General features: G+C 42.2%; 1 protein-coding gene across 6 annotated transcripts; it reads right to left on the reverse strand.

Moving 5' to 3' along the window:
* Positions 1–407: 407 nt before the first annotated feature.
* LOC114458888 (uncharacterized) lies at positions 408–18134 on the reverse strand. 6 transcript variants are annotated; one of them, XM_028441275.1, is made up of 6 exons: positions 17920–18134; positions 15779–16419; positions 9749–9903; positions 5660–5813; positions 5409–5553; positions 408–1059 (listed from the first exon to the last, which is right to left on the reverse strand). In XM_028441275.1, the coding sequence occupies exons 3-6, from the start codon at positions 9791–9793 to the stop codon at positions 960–962; spliced, it is 444 nt and encodes a 147-aa protein (XP_028297076.1). In that variant the 5' UTR covers positions 9794–9903; positions 15779–16419; positions 17920–18134; the 3' UTR covers positions 408–959. The 6 variants fall into 6 exon arrangements, with proteins under 6 accessions (XP_028297076.1, XP_028297075.1, XP_028297072.1 ...); XM_028441274.1 differs by having other exon boundaries at positions 5409–5590; XM_028441271.1 differs by having other exon boundaries at positions 5409–5813; positions 9749–9884.
* Between the last annotated feature and the right edge of the window lie 8 nt (positions 18135–18142).

The following is an 18142-nucleotide window of genomic DNA, read 5'->3' on the forward strand; positions in this document are numbered from 1 at the left end:
TTTTTACCGGTGATTAGTTCATATCTCCCTTGCGCTCCGCGGTCCAAACTGACACCGTAGCCACACACGTATGAGTGTGTCACACACGTCACTCAGTCACATTAAGGAAGGTTGTGGTCATTATACGGGGTGGATTAAATCATGAATAAAGGATTGTTTTATCCCGTTCTTCTCCGTGTTATTATCACATTATAAAAAAGTTTAAAAATAGCAGGAATTAGTGCTGGTCTCGAACGGTCTTGACGGAAAATCCCGAGTCCGAGACAAGACCGAGTCAAAATGCTTCATAGTCCGAGACGAGACCAAGACTTTTAAAATTTGGTCTCGAGACCAAAACCGGTCTTGACCACCACAACACTAGTATATATTCATCAATTTTTGATTCAATGAAATCTTTAAATGTCCCATCTGATATCAATAAAGGGTTAAACCTCCAGGGTGAAGAAAAAGAGGGCTGGCTTTGCATTTTAATATCAACACTAAGTGGTGCATGATCTGAAATAACAATCGGATAATATTCAGATGTTTCTACTTTAGAAATAAGGGAGCCATCCAAAAATAAGTTATCAATCCTTGAAAAAGACTGGTTTACCCGTGAGTAAAATGAATATGCTTTTGTGTTAGGATTATAAAACCTCCAAGGATCCACAAATCCATTCTGTAACATGAAATTTGAAATGGATTTAGCCATAGAAGACTGGGTCATAGTCTTAGGGTTCGAGTGACCTAACATAGGCTCAACAACACAGTTCAGATCACAAAAATTAGAAGATGTGAATCGAGGGAGGGGAGGCTGCCCAATAATGTGTCAGTGAAACTTGGATTATCAAAATTAGGAGCATATACAGTAACTAATAACACAGGTTTATTACACAAAGTACCAATAACAATTAAAAATCTCTACTGTTTGTCAGCTTTTACCTTTGATGACGTGAACTGCACTCTCTTATTAATTAGGATCACCATCCCTCTGGCTTTGGAATTGAATGTGAAGTGAAACACAGGTCCCATCCATGGACACCTGAGCCTAACATGATCCCTGTCCCGTAGATGAGTCTCCTGGAGAAAAATTACATCAATCTTAAGGCGTTTCAAATGTTGAAGTATTTTAGAACCTTTAACAGGGCTATTTAATCATTTTACATTCCAAGTCAAGAATCGAATGCCACCAATATTGGTCAGGTTCTGACTTGGACTTGGAGTACTAGTTATTGGCATTACACTTTAAAAGAATAAGAAATAAGACATGGTAGCCTGACATCTCTCCCCCAAAAAGGAACACATACATTCACACACACAAACAAATAAAAGCAAAACGACGAACCAAAAATGACCACAAAATTTTAGGACACACACCCTCCCACACAGCAGGCGTCTCCATCCCCAAACGACAGAAACGGCAGTGCAAACTCCTAAATGGATCAATCCAAAACAATACTCCCGACTGTAATACGAACTATAACCGAACAAAACAAAGGAGCTCCGCAGAGTATGTCAATATACTAATATCAGGATAGTAGCAATTAAAGCAAGTGAATAAATAAAAAATGTAATAAAAGAAATAAACTTAAAATAAAATGAAAGAGAGAGAGAGAGAGAGATTTTAAGAAAACACTTTATGAAACCAAATCACAATTCATTTTTCTGCAACATGATTCAAAACTTTTGCATCATTTTAACCCACATTAAAATAATTGGCTGAAAATTAGTTCCTTGTCTACCACAGAACAGATATTCTCTTCATAGCACCATAAGCTTATAAACTCCTCAAGATTCTCCATTGCATTATAGAACCTAAAGTCCACCCACACTCTGGCTCTCACCATGGACACAAAAAGGTCCTTCACCTCTTTACTGTTCTTGAACTTATTTTTTCTGCTTAAGTAGATCACAAGCTTAGCCTGTCATTTTATGAAGTTTAAAAGTTTCCATTTTACTGCCTCTTCTTTCCTGTAACCTGCCCCAAGTATAAAAATAGTTTGTGACCACACTTCTTTGAAACCAATGAAAACATTTTTTAAAAGTTTGAACAGTTCTGTCAGTCTGTCGCACTCCAAAAAACAGTGTACAATATTTTCAACGGACTTACAGTAAAACCATTAATTGGAAACCTGTGGAGAGAAGGAAGTAAGGAGAGGTAAGGAGACGCGAGATGTTCTGAGAGTCACGTGACAGTCTGTGAAAATTCAACATGGCGGCTAGCTGCCTTGACTAGCATACCAACTTTGTTTATTTGTAAATATTAACACTTCTTACCGTTAAATCCACGCCACAAACGAGAGCCGACCACGCGCCCTCTCACCAGCCAGAGTGGAGGACCTCGAAGACTTCATCGACCGATATTACGCCGAGTACGTAATGGAATCCGGACCGAAAGCCGCGAGCACATCAGGTAAGTCCGCTAAACGCCGAAAAAATGAATCGACATCAACAGACACGTCAGATCTGGAGGCAGAATCCCACACCGAGGTCCTAAAATCCATCAATAAGAGGCTGGGTGTGGTCGACTTGCTGCACCAAGATTTTCAGGAAATGAAAACCAGCCTGGAATTTGCATACCAACAAATTCAGGACTTACAGAAAGTCAATCAAGATATCCATTTGGCTTTATCTGCTGTGACCACGGAGGTAAAAGAGCTGAAAAATGAAAACAGGCTTCTTAAAGAGACAGTCCTGGATATCCAATCTCGCAGTATGCGAGACAACGTAATATTCTCAGGTATTCCAGAAACCCCCAACGACGACCCAGAGGCTCTGCTGAAAAACTTCATGTCGTCTGCGTGGCGGCGCTGCGCAGCCTTGGGCGGGGCGGGGCTGGTGGCCTGGGGCCCGCTGTCGTCCGGGGTGTGCTGGCGTCGGGGGGGTGTCTCGTGCCGGTGCGTGGGTCGTCGGGGATCGCCTCCGTGGGGGGGGGGGGCTCTACTGGCGCCGTTGGTGTGGGATGGCGGTACCGGGCTGGGGGTGCTTCGGTACTCGGGCTTGCCGGTCCGTGGCTGGCGGGGTGGCCCTGCTTGGCGGTAGATGGTGTCCTCTTTCGTCGGGGGGGCCGGGGCCGCCTCCCGGTGGAGAGTGTTATATCGTTGCGCCGGGTGGGCCTGTGCTGGCCCTGGTGCGGGCACGGGCCTCCCCCTGCTCGGCCGCCCTCCTTGGCGGCGGGGGGGCGTCGCTCTGGGCCGGCGTGCGGCGGGGGTCGCCCCCTGGGGCACCGGGGGATGGGGTTGGTGCCTGGCTGCGCCCGGGGTTGGGGGGTGCCGCCGTGCTCCGCGGGGCCGTCGCGGTCTGGGGGGGTGCCGTGGGGGGGGTCTCCGGCTTTGCTGCTCCGGGGCCCGCAGTGCCGCTTGCCCGTCTGCACCATCTACCCTCTCGCGTGGCCCGCCATGCGGACGGGCCCGGCTCGCACCAGACAGGCCTCCTACATGTACACTTCACCTCACTCCCAGCTGGTCTGGCTCACTCACATAATGCACCACACACCCATACCCAACCCTTGGGGGGCTGGATGGTGGGACTGGGGGTGGAGGGGGCCGCCACCTGTGTCACTATGTAGTGGCGTGGGGGCGGCACTCCCACCTCTAGTTACCATACTAATCCCTCCAATTTTAATCGCACTTCAACATGCCACCCCCCGGAGGGTGTACTCACCTACACCCTCCGGCCTATTACACCACATACACATATATCCACAGAGGCAGGATGGGGAGCACCGCTCCCCTCCTTCCCCCTTCTTTTAATTACACCCCATACATTCACTAAACACACATTCACACAGGGGATAGGGAAGTGCCTCTCCATTGGGGAATGGAGAGGCACCATAACAGGGTGGTGGGTTGGTTCACATATTTGGGCCTCTCCGGTGGGGGCCTGGCTCCTCTGTTGGTGGCTGGGCCACTGCTTAGAGTAAAAATACATCAGGATGGTGCGGTCGGGCGTGGCGGTGGGTCTCGGGGGGGCTTTGCTGGGGTCTCTCCTTGCGGGGTCTTTCCGGGCGGTGTCGGCCTGGTGGGGCGCGGGGGTGCTTCCTCCCCTTGGGTGTGGCTGGGTGCTTGTTTCGTCTCCTGGTGGCCTTGGGGGCGGGCCCCGCGGTGTGCGGGCCCGGGGCGGCCTGCCTCGCCTGCTCCTGGTGCTGCATCCGTTCCGGGTCCTTCTGGCCTGGGGTCGGGCCCCTGCTGGCTCTGGGCTCGCCGGCGGGTGCCCACTGGCTGCCTGTTCGGCGCGGTTCTGGTCGTCTGCTGGGCGTGGGCTTCGGCTCCTCCGCTGGGGCCTCGGGCAGGGAGTTCTCTGGGCCCTCCCCTCGGGGGGTTGGGCGCGGGGGTGGGGTGGGGGGGTGGGGGGGGTCGATGGGGTGGGGGGTCTGGGGGTTGGGGGTGGGATCGGTGGCGTGGTGCGCTGGGTCCTTGGCTCCTTGGGGCTTTCTCGGGTGTGTATGGGGGGGCGATGGCTGCCTCTCGGCTTGGGATCTTGGGGGCGTTCGGGGGACTGCTTGGCCGTGGGGTGGTCGCCGGGGGCCCTTAGGCTGCCTGCTCTTGCTGCTGGCCTGACTGCTTCTTCGGGCCCGGGGGCGGCTCTTGGGTTTTGCAGTGGCGGTACTTGGAAATACATTTGTCATGGATGCACTGGCCTTGGGCTGTGGGATAACACTCATACTGGGCTCAACCTTAGACACGTTGTTCCCAAATACCTGTTTTATGGAATTTCCACTCACCTCTTCCTCTGTTCACAGCCACCACCATTATTCCTAAACCGCACACTGGTCACCAAACTGGCTTGACAACACAACAATAAACACAATATACACAACCACAATTTCACATCGCATCACTTAAAACTATTCCCCACCCATTCCATATCCTATCTTGTATCCCTCTTCCCTGTTAACTTCCCCACCCCCCTCCAACCCCTCACCTTGGTGTAACACTGCCCTCTCTTTTTTACATCCTCCCTTTAATAAAGTATTTCTTACCCTTCCCTAGGGAGGGCTGGTGACGGTCACAATTATGCAATGAAATAAATAAATTTATTTAATTGCAATAATAAAATATGCATTGCTGTCAAAAGATTGCACTTCTTGTAGTGTTAACCTTCGACAGCATGTGCAGACAAGGTAAAAAAAAAATAAATAAATAAATAAATAAAAAAAAAAAAAAAAAAAAAAAAAGGAAACCTGTGGATTAATGCGAGACACCAAAGAATTTACAGCTACAGCTCCATGTAGAAGTCTCCACTGCAGGTCTCCTGATCTCTTTGTTAGAGGGTCTTTATATAAAACCTTCCATACTGGTTTTATATGGGTACCCAACTTCAGCCATTGTCTCCATTTTGTGTCCACCCTGCTTCACAGTTCGTTCCTGTTCAGTCCATTCACACAAAAAATATAAATGCTTTCCTGTAGCAGTATGAAAAACCAGTACCTCCATTTTCCCACTGCCAGAACCCAATGAGAGGCCCAGCTCAGGAAAAGGATCACCATCATCAGGGAGCTCCACTCTGCTGCAGTAGTCGTGAAGCATCTCTTTTTCTTCCTCAGTGAGTCGAGCCTTCCAAAGTCTGAGGGCTCTGTCCACAAAGCGTGCAGAGCGAAGACCAAGAGCAGCTGTTACAGACGCACACCTGTTCAGATCAGGCCCTGCCACATCAACAAGCTTTCTCAGAGTGGTAAGACCTGTAGATGTCAGAGCATGGGACAACCCTGGTAATGATATCTCTTGGACATCCAGGCGGGCTTCATGAATCGGAGGCTCCTCCAGCAGCCAGTGTAAGGACAGTGTGCGCTCCAGTCTCCTTGATGAAAACAGTGTCCAGGTTTTAAAAATACTCTGATAAAAAGCAGACAGGGTGGACAGATTAAAACAGTCAGTTTTCATAAGAAACAGGGAAGAGTCCAGACCAAGTCCATTCACAGTTTTAAAAATCATACTGGCCACTGATCTCCAGACAACATCAGTTGGGCCATTGAGGAATTTCTAAAGGAATTGGAGTCTGAAGGCAGCAACCCTACTGGCAAGATGCACCAGACCTTGCCCACCTTCATCTCTTGGTAGGAACAGCACACACTGTGGTACCCAATGAAGATTGTCATAAAAAAAAATCCAACATAATAGCCTGTAATTGCTGAAGGAGACCAGCAGGGGGCTCTAAACATGCTACCTTGTGCCAGAGACAACAGGAGACCAGATTATTTATAATTAAGACCCTTCCTCTGTATGACATTTGTGGTAACAACCATCTCCATTTCTCTAACCTCCCCTTCACCTTTTCTACCACCCCCTCCCAGTTTTTCTGTATGGTGGCCTCATCCCCTAGAAACACTCCAAGATATTTAAAACCGTTCCTCCTCCAAGTTAATCCTGCTGGTAGTTTAGGCATGTGAGTGGATCTAAACCCAAGTGCCAGGCCCTCACTCTTTGCCCAGTTAACTTTTGCAGGTAACACTTTGCTGAATTCCTGCACTATTTTTTCAAGTTTAATAATTTCATTTTGAGTTTTTATCATTAAAATAATGTCATCAGCATAGGCTGAAACAACAAAAGCTCTCTGACAGTTCGGTAGCACCAGCCCCTGAATTGAGGAGCGCAACTTACAGAGCAAGGGTTCAATAGAGATGGTGTATAACATGCCTGAAAGAGCGCACCCCTGCCTTATTCCTCTTTGAATACTAAATGGCGCACTTAATCCTCCATTAATTTTCAGTACATTCTCAATGTCCTGGTACAACACTTTCACCATAGCTTTGAAACCAGGGTCGAGGCCAAAAGCCTCCAGAGAATTCCAGAGGTAGAGGTGCTCAACTCGATCAAAAGCTTTTTCTTGATCCAAAGAAATGAGACCAAGTTCTATGCCCAATAAACAACACAGCAAATTCAAAAGTGTTAAATTTTTGGTGTTGGTAGACTTTGTACAAAAGCAGAATTAATTTTACTCTAATAGAGTCACATTATTTTTATGTAACTCTGGGGTGTATAATATTAGTAGTTAAAATCGAGTGTTAAAACAGAGTGTTTCTATATCAAATCTGAAGGTGTTACAATGGAAACAATAACTCTTGACTTTTTAACTCTAAACTCCCACAGTGTCTATAACACTAAAAGAGTAAATTCACTGACTCCGCCCCCAGCATCACAGGTTCTCACCGAAGCGACCGAAGCGAACATTCAGAACAATTTGCTTTCCACATGACTGAGGTGTTTTCCACGCTTGGTAAGTCATTTTAATCTGAGATGTTTTTATTTGTCATTATTATTTTGGGCTGACACCAACCTGTGTGACAGGCATTAGCCACATTCAATCAATCAATCAATCTTTATTTGTATAGCGCCAAATCATAACCAATGGTATCTCAAGGCACTTTACAGTAGAGCAGTCTTAAGGACGGACTCTTCATTTTATGGATACACACATATGCATATATACGTATATACACATACATATGTATCCCACACCCAACATGAATTCATCATGGCGGCAAGGAAAACCTTCTGTTAAGCAGCAGGAACCTTGTGTGGATCCCATTCCTATGATGAACAGCCATCCACGTTATGCTGTGTTGGGTGTGTGCAGAGAAAAGGGTGGAGACAGAGCCGCTGAGTCTCTGTAACTCCACACTGAGGATCCCACGGACCTGCAAGACAAAAGCCAGAAGGAGTACAGGAGCTTGGTGATATCTGGTTTAGCACACCGAAGTTCATTGTTTGCGGGCAAAACTATAGTTTTAAAAAACCGTGCAGGTGAACGTTCACATTTTTGGCTAATTTAAATACAGTAGTCCCTCGTTTATCGCGGGGGTTACGTTCTAAAAATAACCCGCAACAGGAGAAATAGTCAGCTTTATTTTTTTTATATTTTTATACATATTTTAAGGCCGTAAAACCACATTTCTCTCTTGTTTAAACACTCAGTTAAAAACTTTGTAGATTTTAAAACATAAACCTGTTTTCAAACATACAGCACTTCAGAGTCACACTGTTAGTGATCAGACACTGATGCAGAACGCATTCAGAGTCTTTGTTGACGATGACGTCACATCAACACAGACACTGGTCTGTTCACCCATTCAACCATGGAGTAGAAGCTGTGTGTGACCACCTGGAGCTTTATGACACGGCGTTTATAACCGGGACCGGACTACGAAGGATTAGGTGTGGAGGAGAATCAGCGAGGAGGTGGTAAAAGCAGGTAAAAGTTCTCTCTGTAACACTGAGCTAGCATAGCATTAGCCGCTAATCACACCGGCTTTTTTCACTGGTGGTTTATGAGAGGAGAAAAAGGAGCACAGCTCCTCACTACAGCAGACAGTGAAACTCACTGAGATGGATGTGTTGCTGGTGGGTAAACGCAGCATTAGCCAATCAGGACACAGAACACAATGCGCGTTCATACACTGTAAAAAAATGCATCCAAAATTGCACTGTAAAAAAATCTGTGAAACAGCGAGGGACTAATGTACACCTAAAGCAATTTTCAGATCGTGAAAGGTTGACATACAGTTATGCCACGACTTTGGGTTCTACGTTAACATTTAGATCTCTTCAGATCTTTGTGCACACGGTTTAGGTAAAAATAAAAAAGGTTATGGTTTTGTTTATATTTCGGCACTAACTATTGTCTGTGTGCGTTGATTAAGAGAGCACAATTTTAACAAACAAGTTCTGTTCTCTGTTATTGTTAAACACTTTGTGATTTTTATCTGCGAAAAACATTATATAAATAAATGTTATTTACTTACTTACTTTTGAGTATAAAATTGCCTTTAAAGATGGACAATAATATCTACAATTGTCTTGTAAAATCCTTGGGCTTACACAACTTCTGGTTCATAATGGTTCTATTTTTTAATCTCCACGCAGGAGATGCAAAGGTGGAATATGGGGGAGTGCAGAAGTACATTAAAGTTCCAAAGTGATGAATGCTTCCATTTCCTCCAGTTTCTTCAAGAGGTTTGTATTTATGTGAAATTTAAATTGGTATAGACTAATTACCTGTGAGTGAACAACTTGAATTTGTGGTTTTAATAGACATTTTAATTCTCTTAATTTCTTTCAGTTATGGAGAAATTCAGCTTTCAGTCTCAACTTTTCACAGAGGGTGGACTTATCCTGATGAACACTTCCATGCATAATGTATTGAAAAAATAAAAATAATGAAAATGCTGTTATTTGCATTGACCAGCTCACATATAACAGACCCTTTGATAAGCAATATTCTAATGAAAGTGAGAGCATGTACATTGTTCCACATTGTTACATGTTTTAGAAATTGTTTTATAATTGTGATGCATGTTTTGAAATAAATGTATTTCAGAAAATCATTGCCTCTTAAATGTTTATTTCCCAAGGAAATTCTAAAAGAAAAAAACAAAATGTATACCTTTTTTAGTATTATTTACAAATAACTATTATGTAGTTAAAAGGAAAAAAAAACTCTTGGAGAGTTAATATTTAGACTCCAACACTGAGTTAGTGTTAAATTATTAACTCCAGACAGATTTAGTATTTGACACTTAATTAGAGTTAAGGTACCAACTCTCCAAAAAGAGTTAAATTAACACTCTCTGGGGTGGACCCATATAGACACTTTAAAAGTGTTGAACTCAAATCTGACAGTGTTAATTTGGGCATGCTGGATTTGCTGTGTAGAGACGTCCAAAACATCCCGAATTAATGACACATTGTCAAAGCAATCACTGCTCTCCTGCAACTAAGGGGGAGTCTACCTTCTGACAGGCTTTCATATATCACAGTCAACAGATCTTTACCCAGCTCCTTCCAGAAAGTCTTGTAGAAATCCACAGGAAGGCCATCAATACCAGGGCTTTTTCCTCCCTCCATAGCCTGCAGAGCTGCAGTCAGTTCCTGGAGGTGTAGAGGTTCTCCCAAACAAAGGTTGGACTCCTCAGAGACACAAGGCAAACTGTCACAGAAGGAGTAAACAGACTCATTACCTTCTGAGTGTTCTGTTGTGTACAGTTCGGAAAAGAACTGCACAGCTCCTCTCCTGATGACTCTATCTTCCGTTAGCTCCAGTCCCGCTGCTGATCTCAGAACATGGATGTGCCTGCTCTGCCCATTTTTTTTTCCAGCCCAAAGAAAAATTTGGACGGAGCATCCATATGAGTTGCACTCTGAAACCTGGATCTGACCAGAGCTCCTTGGGCTCTGGTTCCTAGTAGGTCTGGAAGAGCTGACTTTTTTGCTTTTAGGACTTCAATATGTCCTTGTTTTCCTGTGGACTCTAGCAGAGATTGGAGTTCCACAATTTCAGCCTCTAGCGCTTTCATGGATCTTGTGATGTCCCGTGTGGCATTGAGAGTGTACTGCTGACAGAACGTTCAAATTTCGGCCTTACCACAATCTCACCACTGTTTATAAGACTTAAAATCTGAACATGTTGTCCTAAAATCTTTCCATAAATATCTAAAACTCTCTACAAAATTTTTATCAAGCAACAAAGACGTGTTGAAGTACCATGCAGCACTTTTGGTTTTAAAATTGTTAATAAAAACATTACAAAAAACAAGGGAGTGGTCAGTAAAGGGGGCAGGTACAATGAAACTATCTTTAAACACATTCATCTGATACTTGAAGGTATAAAACCGATCAAGTCTGGCTAAAGAAATAAAACCATCTCTGCTATGACTCCATGTGTATTGTTTCTCGTTATGAAAAGATCTCCACACGTCTACAAGCTCATGATTTTCAACGACCTGGTTCAAAAGTCTTTTAGAAGCAGGATGTGGCTCAATATGATTCCTATCTATAGAGTCCTCAGCAGTACAATTAAAATCACCTCCTAAAATAAAAAAAAGTGTCTTGAGTAACACTGTTTAATAATGAAATAATCTCACTCAAGAACAACAGTCTGTTTGGACCATTGGCAGGAGCATAGACGTTTACCAAAAAAAGCTCACACTGCTCAAAAATAGAGTGAACTACCAACAGCCTGCCAGTGATCACCTCAGTCACAGTGAAGGATATGGGCGCACATCTGTCAGAGAACAGCACAGCGACGCCTCCACTGCTGCTGCTCCCATGGCTCAGTGCAATGTGTCCACCCCACTCCCTCCTCCAGTCTACTTCATTTCAGGTGTCACTGTGTGTCTCCTGTAAAAACATGATATCTGTTTTTTTCAATTTCATGCTCTCATACAACATGGCTCTCTTTTTAGCATCCCTTGCCCCATTAAGATTTAAAGTACCAACCCTAAATTGACTCATAAAGAGAGATATGAAGAGAAAAGAAGTTCCTAGCACATTTATCTTGAAGGGAGACCTACATAGCTCTCCCCTCTTCTTCATCATCATCATCATCATCATCATCATCATCACCCTTAATTACCTCCATTCTAAGTTTGGAAACATGTTTTCTCAGTCGAAACAGCTCTTGGTCAGTAAAACAGCCTTTCCATAGACTTCTTATCAGATCTCTGACTGTTTCAAGAAAAACTTTTATCAGGGAAGTAATTTTCAATTTTTACTCCACACATGTTTTTTGTTTTCTGCAAAAAAAGTCTTATTTTTTCACTACTGTAGTCTTCTTTGTCTTTGAGAAAACCGGCAGTCAGTTGTCTCACTATCAGTTACCTGAGAAGAAACTTCATCAGCACTGAGCTCCGACCCTTCAGATTCTTTCTGTTCCCTTCCTGATTTTATTTTTGCTTTCTTACTTGTTTTACTCGTTTCCTGGAAAACAAAGTAATTATTTTTTGTTTTTCTTTTAAAACAAGAGGTGCGAGGAGTAGAGCCTTCTTCCTGCATCCCCTCCTCTGCAGTATCAGCGCTCCCCTCTAGAGACACTGTGGCCTCTGTTTCTATCATCTCCTCAGCCTGTTCTTCAGCTCCTCTACTCAGTGTCTGCTCACTCATATCCGCACCATTCTGTACCTGTTCACTTGTTTGTTTACCATCTACACCATTCTCTTGTCCACCCTGGATCTGTTTCTCTCCCTGCCTCTCATCAACACACTTCTGTGTTTTCTTATTTTTAACTGTTTTTAACTCTTCTTCATCAACTTCTCTACGCTCATTTACCTGCCTGTTTTCCCTCTGCACCCGTTTACCTGCCTCGGTCCCACTCTGTATCTGTTCATTTATCTGTTCTCCAATCTCTAATACTTCACCTACCTTTCCTTTATTCCCATCATTCTGCTCTTGCCCACCTGTCCTCCTCTCCTCCTCAGTACGTTCACTTTCTTCATCTACCTGTCTGCCCTGTCCCTGCGCCTCCTCACCCGTAAGCCCTTGGGTGTTCTCCTCACCCCCCCTTTCTCGCCCACCTGTCTGTTTATCAGCTGACCTGCCGTCCCCACCAATATCTGGACACGCCCTGACCAGATGCCCCTCCTTCTTGCAGTGGAGACACTTCATATTTTCAGACGTAACATAAATAACGTAATCAAAATTATCCACTCTCAAACTTAACACAAGACTGAGATCCCCATTTATTTTATTCAAAATCATGTACACTTTGCGTCTGTGTGACACTACATGACTCAACTGTGGTGCTTTGTATCCTGACGACAGCTTTTTTATAGGAAAGACTATTTTCCCATGTCGTGACAACTCTCTCACAAAAAAATCATCACTTATGAAAGGCGGAACGTTAGACAAAGTCACTCCTTTTGCCGGCAGGAACAGAGAAGATACGGCAACAAACATATCATTAATGACAACTCCGTTCTCCACCACCGCATTTGCCTTTTCCACGCTGTCAACAAACAGCACAACTGCTCCATTCATTCTTGCTGCAGATTTTACACTCTGAGGTCCGACCACCTCAGCAACAGCCTGGGCACATTCATCTACCGAGTATCGGGAAGCACCGGCAACCTTTACACCGTGCTTCCTTGTTAGACCGGTAAACTCCACACTCGACCCCATTATCTGTCCCAACACAGAACCCACACACCACGCCGAGCGGCGAGTGCTGGTCGGCACCAACACAAACCAAAAAAAAAAAAAAACTAAAAAACACGAACCCTTAACTTTACAAACAATCCGTTAGTACCTAAACATAAAATTACACAGTATATAAAGAAAGTAGAAAGATAGGTTGCTTCCACTCAAAGCTTCACACACTCCCACACACCACCACTCACCCCACCCACTCAGAGAGAAAGAGAGAGAGAGAGAGAGTCAACAAACAAATTGAAACTTTGCTTTTTTTTTCTTGTGCCTGGATCTGGACTCCAAGTCCTCACATTTATCCAGTTTGATCATATCTTTTGACATGGCTTCCATCCTGGCACAATGTCATCTGTGCTGGTAGAGAGAGATCTTGGAATTTAATGGGTCACACTATGGGGTCTTGTACTACAACCCTGAAGTGGAATTAGACTGTAATAACAAATATTTTTATTTAGTTTATTTAGTTAGAAATTACATATCAGAACTTGCTAGAAGTACCTTACCCATTGTGTTCATTTTTATGTTGGACTATATATTCACACAGATAAAATGTCATGGCCTCCATCTTCTAATGCTTCAATGTGATCTGAATTGGGACGGTCAAATTAATTAACTAAATAATCAATTAATTCATTTACGTTCAAATAATTAATAACACAGCCATGTCCAAACTACTCCACAAAGATCCGATGTGGTTAGAGGTTTTCTTTTCAACCAAGTCGCAGCACGTCTGACTTGTAGCGTGTTCATAGGTCGGTGCTTTTATTTTGAAGTCCGTCCTTGGACTGCATTAATGTACTGTCGTCAATAAACAGGCACAGGAAATTGGCTGGTGGCGAGGTTGACCGAGGATTTCAGAGTGGAGGCTGGCTTGTCCGCAGTGACAGACAGGCGTAAATACACTGGGTTTTAATATTAGATCATTTCTGCACCGAGTATGCGCGTGCACGTCAGTCACGTGTCTCATGTTTGTCCACAGTGAAATGAGTCTATAGGTTGACCAGCTCATTCTCCAAGTTAAAACTCATTTAAAAAAAACCAGTTGAGGAGCACAGTGGGACCATACCTGTCAAGTATCCCGTTTTACACGAGAAACTCTCGTATTTTACCCCTCTTTCTCGCCATCTTCCTGTATTAGTATTTTCCCGTAAATATCCCGTATTTTAATGTAATAATAATAATAAGATGTCTTACTAAACTGAACGCCGTCACTAGCCTCATGATAACTGCCTCCTGAAATGGCCTGAGTGCCGGCAAAAAAAAAACAAAGAACTGGTGTAAATACGTTGTAAAATGTGACAGAGTTTATCTTCCTAAAGAGCAGCAGGATGGGACACAGTTACACCTTCTGTTAGATTAATAACTATGATTTTAACGTCTACCACAGCGGAAGGAACACGTAAGTCACCATGAAAAATCAGCCAATTACAAGCACCACAAATATACACTGCTTTAAAAAAGTGTTAAAGAATGTAAAGTCTGCAACAAATGTGTCTAATAAGTCATTAGTGAATACCAGAGAACCACATGACTGAGCATGAGAAATTAAAAGAAAATATGTAATAAAATAAAATGTTAATGTCGAACTTAAAGACTTGCAATGTGAAATTAACAGTAATAATGCAACGTGTTGACTTATATATAAACTGTAAGTTCATTAAATAAACACATGTGCTTCATATACACATGTATGTTTTAATTCAGGCTGTTTTATAATTTAGGAATTAGAGCTGGGCGATATATCGAGATTCAAGATTTATCGAGTTTTCTATTTTTGGCGATATAGAAAACTATAATATTTCATATATCATATGAAACAAAATACTAGTTTTAGGAGTCCCTGCTTTTACTTGTCAGAACAACATGTAAAGCTCAGTTAGATGGATTAATGAGTGCACATATTGATCAGCTGTTTGTTAATAAATGTCCCTGTGTGGCATTTTGCATCAGCAAATTTAACCCAGAATTGTTTTTCTGGTCAGACTTTATTTGATAAAATTATCAAGATTTATATCATGTCTCCATTTTCAGAAAATATATTGAGATATGAGTTTTGGTCCATATCACCCAGCCCTAGTAGGAATGTTCACAGCATTTCAATGGGGTTAAAGGTCGACCTACATAATTGTATTTAGTAAGTGGTTGACAAGTGGGTATTTTAGATTTATTGTACACATATCTTAAAATATAAGGGATACTGGAGCTTGTTTGAGGGGGTGGGACGGCTCGTAGTGGGCGCTAGAAAATTTCCCTTATTTTGAAATCCAAAACTTGACAGTTGGAGGAGCACAAGGCTCATCGTATGCCCTTCAAATAGTGGTGAGTAGGTCTAAAGTACTTCATATTGAAATAGTGTTTGTGAACATGTGGGCCGCTGTGACAGTTTTACTAAACTTTATAGCTACAGATACAGGCTCTGAGTTGAAATGGTTTAAGTGGGTGTCAAAATAAAGCGGTCGCTGTCCGTAGTGCTGAACTGCTTTGAATTTGTGTTGTTTTATTATTAGTAACCATGGCGCCTAATGATCTTGTTGTTCTCTTGTTTTGTTATACTTCATGTCCGTTTGATGGACTGCAAAATGACATAGTCGCTCTCTGTGGTGTCGAAGCTTGTAAACCCCGGCATATGTATGTTGTAAAATGATTTTATCATGAGCTTTATTATTTGGGTTTAAAGAGCCGGGTTATTTGCCCCGCCCCCAGCCCGGTTTTGATTTGTTCCGCTAAGTGACCGTGGGATTACTGAAATGGAAGAAAATAACTCGTATGAATTTTTGACCTCCTGAGAATTCACTCCAAAGTTACGTGACACTCGCGTGCATACAGCCCATCTTAAATAACAAACTAAGACTTCAATAAAATTGGTAATCATGGAGATTTACCTCTATTATTTCCATACACGTGAACTGCAGGAGATTCTAGTCGAGGAAGTCTCCTAAGAATAGATCCTGGTTCTTCAAGTCATGAAAAATGTCCATCCAGTATTGTGCATGGTGTTTCCTTAGAAATCCCCACCACTGCTCAATCCTTTGATTGTGGTTACTAGATCCAGTGATGTAACAGGCATCGGAAAAGTTGTCTTCATGGTTGCTTCTCAGAAACCTTTGTAGTTCTTCGAGTACACAGTTCTCTGTGCCCATGTCTGATCGTATTCTTACAGCAGTGCCTAGTCTTTGTAACGTCATTTATGAAGTATCCCGCTACAACTTTGGGATTGCTATTGGTTGAAAACGTATGTAACCAGAAAACCATACGAGGGAATCCATCGACAGGGAATCCATATGATGCATATTCCATATGGTTTAAGTTTGTCATAAGAATCCACATGCCAGAAGAAATTTGGCCCTGGGTTTGTATATACACGTCTCCTGAGACGATGGCGTGACCTCAGCTCAACCCCATCCGGATCTAGTATTCCAAGAAGGTATCTCACTGTTTTCTGGGACACCACCAACCCTGACTGTATGCGTTTTAAGTGCATAAACCTAAATCCATGAAGCATCCCGTAGGAATCCAATTCTCCCTGTAGAAACAAAGCGACATTAAGCAGGTACGTTTTGGCTGTTCGCCTAAACAATCCTAAACTCTAAAGGCGTCTACAAAGACTCAACAAACTCACATTATATCCATCCACTTGAAGAAAAGCTAAAATGTCCTTGTGCTTTAGTCCAATAAGGTGGTAAAAATGTAGTAAGGTGGGTAAATCAGTCATTGTCCATACCATCAGACAGCATTAGGTAGAGCGAAAGGAGGAGCACATTTTGGTTGGAAAATCAGCTGTTTGGAACTCATGACTACAGAGTTGATATTATTTGATTTGTTCATTTATATTTAAATAGGCAACGTTCCAAACAGCTGATTGTCAACCAAAAGTCACGACTGAGAACGACAAAATAAATGAATTTCGGTAAACGGATCTAAAAGAAATAATAATAATAATAATTCAGTAAACGGATAAAAAAAAAATAAGTTGCACATAGTATTGTTGCTAATGAATTCAACCAGGACTCCAAGCTATGCTTTATGATGACTGTGTCCTCTAGAACTAAAGGATCCTCTTTACCTGTCCGTCACTAATGAGAAAGTTGTGCCGACTGCAAATCCTTAATATCTTTATATTTTAACTCGAAAAGTAAAAATTAAAAGATTGAATATCCAGCACTGTAGATGACGCCATTGTGATGAACTCTGACCCGGAACAAGTTTCTGTGTTAAAAAATTTAAGAGATAATCTCCACAGGAAAAAAAAAGAATTATTCAGAAAACGGATTTAAATAAATATATTAATTCGGAAAACGGATTTAAAAAAAAAAAATTAAGTTGGAAAACGGATATAAAAAAAATATTAATTCGGAAAAAAGATTTAAAAAAAAGAAAAAAAATCGGAAAACGGTTTAAGAAAAAAATATTAATTTGGAAAACGGATTTAAAAAATTATATTATTCGGAAAACGAATTTGAAAAAAAAAATAATTTGGAAAATGGATTAAAAAAATATTAATTCAGAAAACGCATTTGAAAGAAAATATTAATTCAAAAAACGGATTTAAAAAAATATTAATTTGGAAAACAGATTTTTACTGACAATGCTCCATCGTACATATGTACCCAGCGAAATAAAAAAAACTCAATAAGAAATTATTGATTAAATCCAATAAGCTTGTGCTTATAGAGTCTCTTTCTCAGCCTATGATATGTAAAAAAAATTAAATAACCAATCTTGTTTCACAAAAATTCTTTCAAGAAAAAAAAAAAAACATATGTCCTTAAACAGTTTTTTTTTTTTTTTTTTTTAAATACTGACCAGCAAAACTAAATCATATAGCTGTTTATGTACAAAAAGAAATTACCATCATTTCTGAAGCGACTGAGCACTGCAGCTAACTAGCGATTAGCTTAAATAGCGATTAGCATGCTAGTAACATTCCATCAGAAAATACAACTTAACAAGACATTCAAACGTATATTCTATGACAGTCAATTGCAGAACAGTCAGTGTTACACCGTGAATATTTTCAGCTCACCTAGCAGGGAATATTTAAGTAGACTGTATGAAGCAGGCACGGATGGAGACGACAGACAACACACGTGTCTACCACAGCTAGAGCCATCTGAGCATGCGCAGATTCTGCTCTGGTTGCCATGGTTATCAACTGTCACAAAGCACAACTTATCAGCAGATGAAAGCAGCTTCTGAAGTAGTTCTAAGACAAAGTCTGGTGATAAACTACATGTTTTATCCTCCCC

The sequence above is a fragment of the Gouania willdenowi genome, unplaced genomic scaffold (assembly GCF_900634775.1).
Source record: "Gouania willdenowi unplaced genomic scaffold, fGouWil2.1 scaffold_201_arrow_ctg1, whole genome shotgun sequence".
NCBI classification, from domain to species: Eukaryota; Metazoa; Chordata; class Actinopteri; order Blenniiformes; family Gobiesocidae; genus Gouania; species Gouania willdenowi.

What these genes read in the sequence shown, in the direction of transcription:
- LOC114458888 (XM_028441272.1), bottom strand. Translation starts at nt 9,793, where the DNA reads ATGGCCTTCCTGTGGATTTCTACAAGACTTTCTGGAAGGAGCTGG. An exon ending in GACTTTCTGGAAGGAGCTGG is followed by an intron (nt 5,814 to 9,748) that starts GTAAAGATCTGT and finishes GCTTTTTATCAG; the next exon opens with AGTATTTTTAAAACCTGGAC. An exon ending in CTGGCAGTGGGAAAATGGAG is followed by an intron (nt 1,060 to 5,408) that starts GTACTGGTTTTT and finishes ATTTTTCTCCAG; the next exon opens with GAGACTCATCTACGGGACAG.